At 37.0% G+C, this 14,631-nt stretch overlaps 1 protein-coding gene across 1 annotated transcript in view; it reads right to left on the bottom strand.

Moving 5' to 3' along the window:
* Positions 1-14,631, bottom strand: part of LOC127067951 (acetylcholine receptor subunit alpha-like 1) — a 131,591-nt gene that overhangs the window by 17,034 nt on the left and 99,926 nt on the right. Inside the window, exons 5-6 of the mRNA XM_051003437.1 lie at positions 6,003-6,183; positions 3,513-4,739 (exon numbers count right to left, since the gene is read on the bottom strand). Of these exons, the coding sequence (XP_050859394.1) occupies positions 3,513-4,739; positions 6,003-6,183 (1,408 nt within the window). The remainder of the gene's footprint in view (positions 1-3,512; positions 4,740-6,002; positions 6,184-14,631) is intronic.

The following is a 14,631-nucleotide window of genomic DNA, read 5'->3' as shown; positions in this document are numbered from 1 at the left end:
TACGCTGGCAATGCGAAACAATGTTTAGCGAGTGAAACTCTCGTAAAACGCTTATCAAATCAAAATCCTACTTCGACGGAGGAAACGTGTCGTATAAAATGTTCGTATTGTGCTACCATAAGAGAAGTAATAAAAAATTTTTTGCTAATTCTCTTGAAGACGAATCCTTCCAAAAATTCTGATTTAAACAATCGACGTTTTCGCTTGGATAGAAGTTAGAAATCTTGAGTATCATTCACGCTAAAACACTTATCTCATCAAACTCTTAGTTCAATAAAAAAAATGCGTCGTATAAAATGTCTTGCCATAAAAGAAATAATAAAAAATTTTTCTGGAAATTCTCTTGAAGATGAATCTTTCCAAAAATTCTAATCTAAACAATCGACGTCTTCGCTTGGATAAAAGTTAAAAATCTTGAGTATCATTCACGCTAAAATGCTCACCCCCTCAAACTCTTAGTTCAATAGAGAAAACGTGTCGTATAAAACGTTCGTATAATCCTATCATAAGAGAACTAATAAAAAACTTTTCTGGAAATTCTCTTGAAGATGAATCCTTCCAGACGTTCTAATCTAAACAATCGACGTCTTCACTTGAACAGAGGTTAAAAATCTCGAGTATCATTTACGTAAGATCAAAATGTTCCAAAAGAAAGACTCGAAGGAAATCTTCTTCTTCTTCTTTTCTATTTTTTTAATCCTTTTTTGTCTAACATACGAGCCAAACAAATCTCATCAGGTAAGGTGCGTGCCAAAAATCCACTTGCATCGCCTCACAAAGTCCTAGTCTAGAGATACGATCGAGAGATTTGTCCGATTTCGTGTTCCTATTTCTTCTTATCTATCTATATATCTATCTTTCGATCTATCTATCTATTTGTCTATCAATCCGTCCATCTCATCTGGTCTTCGTATCTTCTACGCTCGCGGATATTTCGCCATCTCTCTCGCGGCTCCTCCCACTGTCGACTAGCTAGAGCGAGTTCTGCAATCCTATCGAATCGAACTGAGACTTGGCTGGGATAACCGAATCGGTTGCCGTGCAACACCCTTTACATGTATCGACTACTACTGTATATAGAGTACAAATAGAGAAACACAAACGAATGTGCAGCCTTGTGTGTGTGTGTATGTTTGTGTCTGTTATAAATCTCATGTAACACACACACATACACACACACACATGTATATATAAGCCTCAAATGGAATACACATATCAAAGGCAGAAACGTGTGATTATACTACACACATCGTAATTATACTACAAAGAGATCGATATACACATACATACATATACATAAATATAAAAATTACTGTAATATACATCTACGCATTGAATGGAATATGTTGAATACTGAAATGTACCTGAGCATGACACATGTGATAGCTAAGGAATACACACGATTATATTCAAACGCATAAGAACCAAATTCTAAGAAGACTTCCTCACATTTGGCAAGGAAGTTGTCGCAGTGCGTTATTCGACAGATATAGCGCAAGAATAATTTATGCGCTAAACTATGTGCACGCTAGCATGCAACGACAAAAGGAAAGCTCTAACTCTAGCTACAGCATTTCGTATTCTCGACTCCGTTTATGCCTCCGAATTGAGTGTGCGAGTCTCTTGAAATCCGGCTCGATATGCGTAACTACTATAGGATCTAAACGTCAGAACGTTTCTAAACCTCCCTATCTTCAAAGTACAGATTTATCGAATTTAATTGAGGAGGCCTCTGTTTCTCTATTCAAAGCCAACGATCCGATCTTTGAAATTTCACGTTTAAAACGATGCTATGTATTCTCACTTGAGTGAAAATCGTTTTTGAGATAGAACAAATTATAAGATCGTGATTTTATTTGTTTAAGACAAAAAAAAATAAAGAAAAGAAAAGTAGACTCTGACGCATACGCATACACACGCACACACGCACGTATGAAAATATAAATAAGATATAATAACCAAGAGTTTTTATGAAGTTCAAAAGATATAGAGAAAAAAAATATTAAAAGAAAAGAAAATCTTATTTTAGATCAAATTTACATCGACATTTATTTCTCGTAATTCTTTTTCTAAGCGTACTCGAAATTACGTTTTTACCTCGATTACAGAGCTATTCGCTATACAAGCTCGCGTTGAAACACACAGGAGGATATTGCCGTTGGCACACTGACCTATATAATTTCTCGGAAAACAACTGGATTGCGTCGACGCGGTAGAGCAAAAAATTCACCCTCGCTGGTGAACCTTCTTCACATAACGAATACACACGGACATCTTTTTCACACCTACTGCTACTGAGTAAAAGAAAAAAGAAAAAAAGAGAGAAAGAGAGAGAGAAAATAAAAGATAGGTTCCGTTTTTGTCACTAAATTTTTCATATACCGACACAAACACTCACAAACACAATGCATGCATATAAATCTTTAAAGAACACCTTGTTTAGATATAAAAGTAAAGAAAAGAAAATTTACAAATAAATCTTCTTTCCTATATTTCGAATTACCTAAATATATCGGAATATATAATGCACTAAAACAATTTGTATTATCGGAAAGAACAAATCCAGATGGTATCTATATCATTTTTTCTTTTTCTATTGAATCCTGAGACGAAAATAAGCGATTCGATGCCTCGGAAGGGGTCTAACAGGTGTTAGATTTTCTTATTGATGAGAACTCGAAGAGTTGAACAGGTAGCCGACAGGGACAAGTTAGACTGAGAAGGAAGAAAAGAATGAAAGAGAGAAAGAGAGAGAGAAAGAGAAAGAGATAAAAATGGGAAGAGATAGGCAAAGGGAGAATCGAAAAAGAAACTGGAAGCTGTCGAATAGATTGATGCGAGCGATCGTTGTACGCTTTTCTCGACCTTATCGACTCCCTTTTCCCACTGGGTTTCGATGTGGCTCGCTGAGTCTTTACCTAAAGTTCCTCTTCGTTCAAAGCAAAAAGCCGGTTAACTCGGCCATTCATGGTAGGACACGAGCTGGAAGCGTGCTGTACGATGTTAAAGAGGTTTGCCCAACTAATAAGACGCTAACGCTCGTACACTTGCTCAAAGAACTTGGACGTTCGTCTCTTTCTATCTACTTGTCTCTTCCTCCCATCCTCATTCTCCTTCTCTCTTTCTCTAACTTTTTATCACGTTCTATCTTATTTCATCGTTATTTTTAATTTGAAAGAATAGTTAAACAGAAGACGAGGAACAACGATCGATTGATTTTCATTCGAACTAGATACCGCTTACTTTGGGACAATCGAACGAGTTCAAATGAAATTGAGTTGAATTACTGATGGATACATGTACAATTGATTGATGTAAAAGAATCAAAAGTTTATCCTAAAAATTTCGAATGAATCTCTTTCCTAATTTTAAATTCTACCTATTGAAAATGTTCTATCGTAAAATAATTCATGGTGATACTGTCGAGGGAAGAAGACTCAGTTCGAACGAACGATAGGATAAGATTAACGATAAGAATGGAAAAAGAGAAAAATAACGAGCCAAAGACTCACGCTCTCAAAATTTTCCTTGTTCTTGGCATGCTGTGCGATGAATCGGGCGTCATGTATGGTTTTTTCGATTTGGCGTACCAACGGCTTCTCGAAGGTGGGACTGATGTCCTCGTGTGCATAACCAGGACTAGTCGGTCCAAAAAAATCGTCGTCGGCACCAGGCAGAGGCAAGGAGGGCAGTGGTTCCTCGAAATATGGGGCAACATGCTCGTGATGAAAGCTCGGTGGCTTGCTCAGTGATGGCGGCGGAGGTGGGCCAGTGGTCGGTAAGGAGCTCGGTGGTGGAAGACCAGGACCGCCAGCAACACCGCCATGGTGATGATGATGGCCGACGATGAGGTGTGCCAGTGGACCATGTGATCCAGGTACCTCGTATTCGCCGCTGAACCTCTTACCGCTATACGGCTTGTATTTATCAGTCTCTTGTACATGGAACACATCGGTGAGGATAGCCTCGGGCGGTTTCCTGTTCGGTGCTTCGACGTCGCCCACGTCGACGACGTCGTCGAGCTCGTCGTCGAGCTCGTGCCCGTTGTGAATACGATGAAGTCGATGATGATGGGAGCTACCGGCGCCACCACCGTTTCTACCACCATTATCACCAACACCGGTACCAACACTGTTAGCACCACCGTCGAACCCGTTGATATCATCCTCATTTTCATTGTCTCCGTTTTTGTCTGGTCTTTTGATGAGGAGGAATGGCGGGAGCACCTGAATGAACACGATCCGAACCCACTTCGCCATACGGTGAGTCACCGGTGACCGAAAGTTCACATTCAACACCGCGATCGTCACTACAACCGAAAGAGTAACAAGCACCATCGTAAACAACAAATACTTGCCGAGCAACGGCACTGTCAATGACGTGGGCGGTATTATCTCAGCGAGCAAGAGGAAAAACACCGTCAACGAGAGGAGTATCGAAATCGACAAGGAGACCTTTTCACCGCTGTCACTCGGAAGGTAAAACACCAACACCGAGAGGAAGGATATGCCCACGCACGGTATTATCAGGTTTACCGTGTAGAAGAGGGTCTTGCGGCGTAGGGTGATGTTGAACACTATGTCGGGATACGGTTCCTCGCAGCAAATATAGAACGCCTCGTTCCTCGTGGCAGGCACTTTTATTATGTCCCACTCGACGGAGATGTAATAATCTGTCAGATCGATACCCATATCGATTCGATTCGAATCTTCGGTCTGAGCGAGATGCCGCAGGTCGACCTGAAATCAATTCGATTGCCAAAAACGTTATCCACTGAAAATTTTCATCTTTACATTCGATTATTAAATTCTCTTCTATCAACCTTTACTTCCTTCCCCCCTCCCCTTTGTCCACCCAGAAAAAATCCTATATTCGATACACTAATCTTCGCTATGATGCTGCGAATAAGAAATTTTGATCACGACATGAATAATCGAAATTCCGTCGAGATAATCCGTTGAATGCGATACGCCACTGAGAAGCTTCTGAAGATTACTACCTTTGAGCTTCCAACTTAATCAGAATGGCTACGGGTAATCGCGTTCAACCTCCGTCTCTTGGTCCTTCTTGACAGTAAGACCTATGGCTGTGTGTGTGGTGTATGTATATATACACATACATACGCATATACATATACATATACACGTGTGTGTGTGTGTGTGTGTGTGTGTGTGTGTGTGTGTGTGTGTATATGCTTTTCTCTTGGTTGTACATCAAGAAAGAAAAAGGAGTTACTTTTAAGATCCAAAAGACGTAAGAAATGGATCAGACTTTGTTCCGTGGATTTAACGAAAACGTTACGGAGACAAATTTATGGGCTGACCGAAAAAAGTCGAGTTAAGTCGGATGAAGACGAATGAGAAACGAATTGACGTTCCCCCATGGATTTCGTGGTTAATACTTTTTCCTTAACGTAAAAAACAGATACTTATATATTTCAATCTCATAATACGTTTTCTAAATCTCTCGTTTGATATAACATTAGACAGAAACGATTTTTAATCAATTACAAACTTTAATTACGAACTATCACAAGATATTTTATTATTTACTCTTACAATTAATTAAGTTTTAGAAAATTAATAATAATTTGTAAAACACGGACATTATTTCTTTTCTAATCTCCACGATTTCATTCTGCTTCAACAACCTCAAGAGTATTCAGGATAACGGTGGAACGACAAAAATAAAAGGATTTTCCATTTCTTGAAATTATTTGTTCTTGTTCTAACGTAAGTGTAAGAAAGAGAGAAATACAGAAGAAGAGAGAGACAAAGAGAGAGAGAGAGAGAGAGATAGTTTCATTCTCGGTATAAAGGAAATTCGATTTCCGAACGGTCTCATGGTTCTCTCTAACTTGCTCTTCTTCAAACCCACCTAACCACCCACCCTCTCCTCTCCTCTCCTCTCCTCTCCTTCTCCCTCTCTCTGTCTTTCTATCCGTACCTAGACGATAATTAATAACAAGCTTAATTGCTCGTCTACGGAGAACGAGGACTTACCGTATATCCGTCGTAAGTCCACGAGCCAAACTTCATGAAGCAGGTCTGCTCGTCGAAGGGGAAATACTCCACGTTGATCTCGCAAAATGATTTATAGATCGCCGGTGGCTTCCACAGGACCTTTCCCGAATGGTGCAAGATCGCCTTGGTCATAATGGTTACCTCGTAGTTTCCATCGGCACTGAAAACAACATTAAACCAAAAGCTCGTTAGAATCAACATCGGTACCTTTAGAACACTTATATTATAGTGCTTCACATTTAATTCATATTTAATATCGAACATTCTTTGAATTAATCTCCATTCTAAGGATTTATCTCATTTCTTTTTTTTTATAACACCCTATTAAATTTATACTAATTCTCTTCTTATATATTTCTCTTAAAATGCGCATTTCAAGGGAAATAAGTCTGAAAGAGAGAATAAAAAATAAGCTCATTCAACTAGTTTTCTTTTCCTTTTTTTCTTTTGTTAAATTGTACGTATTGCTCTAAAATCCTTACGTAGATACTCTTATATACTTATCATTGTTATTACAATAAAATTCGCAAGAAATCTTTACAGCAAACCGAATATGTAATTTCACAAAGATAGATCTCGATCGGATAGAAGATCTTATTTACGGTCATTGATCCAAGAAAATTCAATAAGTTCTAATTGGAGAAAGGAAAGACAAGCTTCAAATAAATTTCATTCAAAGAAATTATCGTGAAAGAGAAAGAAAGAAAGAGAAGGACAGAAAGAAAGAGAGAGAGAGAGAGAATAAAAGGAGGAGATAAGTCGCGAAGAATATTCGACGGTATTCCTAAGGAAATGGAACTAGTAAGAAATAAACTTAGCGAAGATAATGCAAAAGCTTCTCCATTATATACAGAGAGAGAGAGAGAGAGAGAGAGAGAGAGAGAGAGAGAGAGAGAGAGAGAGAGAGAGAGAGAGAGGAGAAAAGAGAGAGAGAGAAAGCGGATGTTCGAGCCGGTGGTGCTAGCGGCACGTTACGCCACAGCTGTCGCTACTGCAGCTTTCTGCACTTGTTGCACTATTTTCTTCTACTCCTACTGCTCGCTCGGTTGCTCGCTCCATTATTATTAGCCACCACCGCGTAGCAACGGTTATTGCTGCTGAATTCCGCATCTCTGCGAACGCGCAGATTCATTTCGATCGATAATATATCTCACGAACTCTCTCCTGAATTTTTCATCATCCCCTATCGTCGTCTAATATCACGTGACAAGAAACTCTTATAGATCCATGACTCTCGTTCGATCCATTTTTTCCATTTTAGAAAATATTTCTAAAATTCGTTGCGAGAATGGAAGGTATGATAAAAATAAAATGAATACTTTTTACGTAGGATGAATATATAAAATCTATAAATATCATTGACATGTAACACGTCCCACGTAAATTCGTTACGAATGAATTCCGTATTAACAAGGAAGAGTTTTTATCGAAGAACTTTCGATGAAATTCGTAAGAGATGCGTGTAAAAAGATTTAATCCGGTTCGATTTCATCGAATCGTAATATACGCACGTCCATATCCACTTTCATGGGATATACACCGATACACCTTGTAATCCTATTATGAGCTTGTGTTGTCGACATTAACGACACGTACTTATTGACGCGCGTGTTTGATGGCAACAAAAGCTTCGCATCGAGTAAAGTTACTATACGTCTCTGCTAATCAGGTTATAAGCGAGTTCATCCAAAGAGAGAGAGAGAGAGAAGAGATCGAGTTAATGTAGGTCTCCTCCTGCACTTTGCGGTTTGTCCGATAATTATATTTCTCTTATCGGAAATTTCCTAGGCCGGAGTGTAAAGCCGGAAATAGCCTACTTATCGCCGCTAGCAGAACTTTATGTTCGACATTAGAACATCGAAATCCCATTTACATCGTTGGTAACATCTTCTTTCAGGTCTCAACGTTCAAGGTCATATGCCTCGAATACTCGAAACTATGGATTTCGAGAATATACTCTGACCTTTTTGCTTGTCACACACTACTGATATTTATTCCGACTGATCTATGTACGATTTTAGATCTACAAAATGATTTATGAATAATAAATAAAAGTTTATTACATATTATTAGATTAGTTATTAATATATTAAATATTAATTATTTATTCACCTAAATTAAAATCGTAACACTTTAATAAAAACATTACGTTAGTTTTCAATATATACTTGCATATATATATATATATATATATATATATACACACACACACACACACACACACACACACACACATATTTATAATAGTTCAGTGATGATAAACTCCTTCGATTGCTATAATACTCTAGTAGTAAGTAACATTGAACGAGTCAAACCAACGAACGAAATAATGTTGCTCGAGAAGCGAAGCTATCTTTTCGAGCAGCTTTAGGTTCAATAATCCGTTACATGGGAGAAGATATTGCAGGCTAAAATATCTTCAACTGAGAAAGATATCCAAGAAAGAGAGACAGAGACAGAGATAGAGAAAGAGAGAGAGAGAGAGAAATAGAAGTTGAATGCACTTCAAAGTTACATTCGATCGACGATCAAACGAGCACACTGAATAGCGATAGCTGATCATCGTAATTTGCACGAATACGTCTACTACTCTATGTATCAGATGTTAAAGACCTCTCCCTCATTCCAGTCCATCCTATCCAATCCCTCTCCTCTCATTGAAGGAGTAAGTACTCATTGACTTCTCTCTATCCTTTGCAAATTGCTCGGATGGAGAGTTTCGTATTCTCAAAAAGAGGGATAACTAATTGAAATTCAAGAACGATTTATTATCAATCAAGGGTGATTTTGAAAATAAACGGAATGATTCTCCTGTTATATGTCGTCTGTCAAGCTCTCAAAGAGATCTCCAGTGATCCGACAAAAGAAGATTTTGATCTCTTTCTCTCTCTCTCTCTCTCTTCTTTAATTTTAATTACATTTTAATATCTAAGTCATAATCAAAACGTAAAATAAAAAGATAATATACAAAAGTAAAAATTTATTTGATCTGTTAACCGAGGAGACTATCAATTTGTAAATATGAAAGTGTGAAATTGATTTAAATTACAAAAGAAAAGATAATACAAACGCAAACAAGAAATTTTTGATATATCAATGAATCTTATAATGAAGAATTGAGAACTATATAACATAAATTATTTACTTATTTTCTGTTATTACGAAAGTAGTCAAATTTCCATAACGAATTAATTGATTAAAAGATTAACGTTTCAATTGAAAATTTAGCTGATTTTATTTAATGATTTAACAAATTTTCGAACATTTATTGTATACGATAAACACTTTTATTATGTCGGAATATATAGGTATACGTATGTAAGTGTTGAAAATGTCGATGTTCTCATCGAAAAGATCGAAATTTGTAACTTTGTTCTCTCGTAACAGAAGATATTCTCTCCTTTCCTCTTCACCCTTTTCGTCCTCTTCTCGTTAAGATGAAGCGTCACGTAATCACGAAAGCGAAGCGTCTTAAACTTTGCGAATGAACGCGACAGGAGTTGCCGTTTGTCCAAGGATCAAAACTTTCTTGAATTTGTATATGCGTGCGTGCGCGTGGATGTATGTGTGTGTATATGCTTTTATAAGCACGTATCCCCCCTTCCCTTTTCATCTCTATCCACTTCCTTTCGTAGTTGCCCTCTGATGAGAATGATTCTCAAGCGAGAAGTACCGCATGAATCCTAATCGCGTTTCGAATTTTGCGCATACAACTACTATAAAGTCAAATTCGTATTTCTAGTAATCGATTATTTTCTTATTCTAAAAGCTAAAACTAAGTGAGATAAATGTCAAGACGTTATTTTGTTACTTTCCCTTTCATTCTTTTTTTGCTATTGTTGAAAACGTAATTTTCTAATAATTTTTTTTACAAGTTTTTTGATCTATTATTTACGTAAATTAATTTTTTTAAATCCTTTAAATATAAATAATGAAAGAGCATATCGATAATATTACAGAAATATTTTGTAAACGATTTATCAAGGATATTAAGTAATGATAAATATCTAATTACGTAATGCGAAGTTGACAAATATAAAAATAAAATTATCATACCTATAAGAAAAAGATATAAAAGAATTATGGACTAAATGAAGGGGTTTTCAAGCGATTTTGATATTAATTTCTGTAATATAGAATATCTTTTTGTAATATAGAATGATGAAAATACAGAGAATGAAATTATTATACGAGTAAAAAGCAATAAACAGTGATGATAACTGATTAAAATCTGTTTCGTAAATAGTTTACCTTTGATTATACTATTTCTCGATTTACAAAAGACAAGAATACTCATAAAAATATATGATACAAAAAGATAATTTACTATTTGTTAAGTATAGTTAGGAATAAAATATTAATGTGTTAACAATAAAGGTATAAAAAACGACATAGTGATATATCATACCGTAAAAACATAAAATTCCGATAAAAATATTTCTAATTTCTATTATTAGCGAAAAAGATCAATCACCATCGAGGAATTATTTTCGACAGTTCCTCCGTGACACGTTTTCTTAAAACTTGAGAATTTGGTTTCTCGGAAAAATTTTGTTCGAGAAGAAAAGGGATGAAACTCTTAGCAGTATCGTGAAAACTATTCTTAGCGTGATTACTGGCGCGGAAGGGAAAGGAAAGGTATAAATAAAAACGGACTGGATGTTGGTATTCGTATCGCATAGCGTGAATCATTTCCTCGATTTTTCCGCTTTTGCTACTGTAGAATGAATAAGACGGAGAGAGAAAGGGAGAAAAAGAGAGAGAGAGAGAGAAAAAAAAAGAATGAAAGAAGAAAGGAAAAAGAAAGAGAAAGAGAGAGATAAAAAGAAAGAGAGAGAGAGAGAGAAAGAAAGAAACAGAAAGAGAAAGAGAAAGAGAAAGAGAGAAAATGAAAGAGAGAAAGAAACAGAAAGAGAAAGAGAAAGAGAAGGAGAGAAAATGAAAGAGAGAAAGAGAGACAGAGAGAGAGAGAGAGAGAGAGAGAGAGAGAGAAAACGGATCGATGCAAGTTTTGCGGTAGAACGAGAATTCGCGAATTTTGCAGCTCGTTTTTGTTACCTGCTCCACCTCCCCCCCTCTCTCTCTCTCTCTCTCTCTCTCTCTCTCTCTCTCTCTCTCTCTCTCTCTCTCTCTCTCTCTCTTAACATGGGCATAGCGTATACGTAAGCTCGAGCGAGCGTTTCTATCTAATTAAAGTTGTATAGAGCGTAAATTTCAAAGTCGCACAGAGCTCTATCTAAAGTAGATAAAACCGAGTACAAGCAGCACCGCGCGTGTAAGGGCGGTTTCACGCTCGAGTCCGCCGTTGTTTCTCGTAATTACGTTCATGGACAAGTTTGAAAAAAAAAGAATGAAAAAATAACGCCACTTAGATAAAAGTAGAGAAAACAGAGAGAAAAACATTGTTAGAAAAGAAGAAAGAAAATAAGAAACGTTACGTAAACGATACTCTTTTAACCTAATCGAAGATCATCGATCTTATGAAGGTCGACCCTAACTGAAAAATGAAAAACGATGAAATAGCGCGACAAACGCGAGGATAAACGTTCGAAGCGACAATAAAGAACGAGGTAGAGGAGAACGAGGTAGAGTTTATCGTACGATATGATCGACGAGAAAAACGAAAGAAAAAAGAAAAAAGAAAAAAGAGAGAAAGAAAGAGGAGAGAGAAAGGGAGAGAGAGAGAGAGAGAGAGAGAGAGAGAGAGAGCGTCTTTCCAACAAGGGGTTGGTTACGTCAGATAAGACATTTTTACAATCTCCCTTCGAACGTCTACCCTCTCAAAAAGCAACGTAAACATGAATCACGTAGGTCGTACCCATTACTGCCTCGTAACACCGGCCAGAAAGAAATCCTTAAAAGAGCCATTATAATTCACAATAAACATTAACGCGTCTCGTGAGCCAACCCACGAATTGCGAGTATTTCTCCTTTATCTTCTTTCGACTTACCAAATTATATATATATATATTTTTTTTTTTCTTTTCTTTCTCTCCTTCTCGTATCGTGACAGCACTACGATCATTACAGTATAAGTATCGAGAGATCTATTAGATGGATGAACTGTTTATACCCTTTGAACGACACCGACGACGGAAAAGAAAAAAAAAAGAGAAAAAAAAGAGAAAATAAAGATAGCGGTAAAGTATGAGTAGGATAAGAAACAATGAAAATGTACATGGGCGTGTAAGAAATATTGTCCATAAAACCGTAACCTTTCTCGAGAATGCGCTTGCAACGATACCTACGGTGGCCATCGAGGTCGAGAATATAACGGGTGTCACATTGAGAGTTGCGACAAACTACCTGGGTGTGAAACGATAGCCGATAGTCTGGACGAGGACTCTCATCCTTTCCGGAAGCACGCAGTGAGAAAAGATTATTGTGGATTTTGAGAGAAACGAGGAACGATCCATGATGTTGCCTTGAGATCCTCCCTTCTACTCTTTCACTTTCGACTTCGCTCCCTCTCTCTCTCTCTCTCTCTCTCTCTTTTTCTCTCTCTGGTTCTCTGTCTCTCACACTCTTTTTCTACGCGAAGCAGTACTCTCATTTTCCCAAGTACAAGCCTGAAGAAAATATCTCTACGAGTGGAAGAGAATAGAGAAGCGTTGCGAGGCTCGTTAGAGAATATCCTTATTACTCGCACTATAGATACACATACATACACACACAGACAGACATATAGATATATCCGTACATTCAGTTGCGAGAGAAAGCAATCTCCTTTTCTTTTTTTATCCCTTTTTTACGAAAACGATGTGAAGAATTTTAAAATAACTAACATTTGACTTCTTGAATTAATCTATTTTGAACAAATACATCGGAAAAAGTGAAATAATAAATGATTATATATTTCGTACGATCATGACATTTTCTTCCTTTTTTAATTAATAAACAAAACATCTTTACTCGAATGTTTAATGAACATCCCTTAGGATCGAAAAATGCAGTATTTTTCCCTCCTGCAAACGCAGACATACGCGAGACAACGAAAATATCGTCTGTTTATGCGAGGAAACGTGCGATAGCGCGTTCACTCTATCTCGGTCGGTCTCTAAGGGTAGTCGTAAAGAGAAGAGAAAGGGAAGGTCGCTCTGGAAGGCCACATAAAGAATGAAAAGGATAGAAGGAGAATAAGATAGAAAGAGAACGAAAGAGAGAGAGTGAGTGAATGAGTGAGAGAGAGAGAGAGAGAAAGAGAGATAGGTACATAGAAGGGGTGTTAGTAGTAGGTGGTTGGCTCTAACAGGGCACATGTACTTGGCATATTTTAGGTCAGCCAGCACCTAGTCGGCCCATTATAATGCGCCTGGGTGCTGTCGAGTAGTCGAGAGAGCAAGAGCAAGAGCAAAAGAGGGAGAGAGAGAGAAGGTGGGGATGTAAAGAGTCCCGCGCACGATGTAACTGCAATGCCAAATATGTTCGTCGAACGTATGAAGATTACTTGCTAAATATTCATATATTAAACGTATGAAACGATCCAGTAATGAAAAGGAAAAAGAAGAAAACGTGCGAATATAAATATTCGTAGATAACGAACGCAAATGATTTATGGACTAGCTAATTGAAAAGTTGAATGATTATCTGAAATTTTCGACAATGATGTTAATTAAGAGGAAATAACAAATATATTGACTCGATTAATAGTCTAATAAATTTTGTAGTACATATATTTTTTATCTAGATAAATAATAAATTATATATACATATATATATATAAACGATATTATTTATTTAGATAAAAAGTATATACTACAAAATTTATTAATTAAATTATTAATCGAGTCAATATTTTTGTTGTTTCTTTATATATATATATATATATATATATATATATATATATATATATAAAGAAATCTTTTATATATATATATATATATATATATATATATATAGTAAAAAATACTGCGGTCTTTTATTTAGATATAAAATAATGAAATAATGAAAATTTCACTTATTACCCAGCCTATTACCATAAATTTCCCTTTTTAATTTTCATTTTTCATATAATTCCTCCTGTAATACTCGAGTTAGTAGTATAGACGAAGCATGAAATTACGTGACTACGTAACAAATCGTAATCCCAGCTGTCCATTATCTATCCATTAAACAGTTCGAATGGATAAAAGGTCTTCTACAAGTCCGCACATATATACATATATACGCACACGCATACTTTCTATGTAGACAGTCACGAAGCAGCGACTAGAGCGGTTTTGAACGTCGCATTCGAGTGTAGGTGTTACAAAATTGTCGAGAGACGTGAAGAGGTGGACGATGGGAGGGGAGGGAAAGTGGGGAGGAAGTACCAACGGTATTCGGTTACTTTGAGAGGGACATTACTTTGTTACCAGCCGCTTCTCATCCTCCGAGTAACGTTGGACCAGTCGTTGGTACAACGCGCTGACTGGATTATGTCGCTCGCATGTTCTTTCTCTCTCTCTCACTCTCTCTCTCTCTCTCACTCTTTCTTTCTGTCTCTCTCTCTCTCCCTCTCTCTCTCTCTTTCTCTCTCATACTCCCTTTCTCTATCCTATCTTTATCTCTATCTCTACCGCTCTTACGCGAGGTGCAGCTGCAGTAATCCGGTGATAATGGAGTAACG

Source organism: Vespula vulgaris, chromosome 12 (genome assembly GCF_905475345.1).
Source record: "Vespula vulgaris chromosome 12, iyVesVulg1.1, whole genome shotgun sequence".
In the NCBI taxonomy this organism is placed as follows: domain Eukaryota; kingdom Metazoa; phylum Arthropoda; class Insecta; order Hymenoptera; family Vespidae; genus Vespula; species Vespula vulgaris.
Note: the sequence above shows the minus strand (reverse complement) of the source record. Positions and strands in the feature narration are given on the sequence as shown.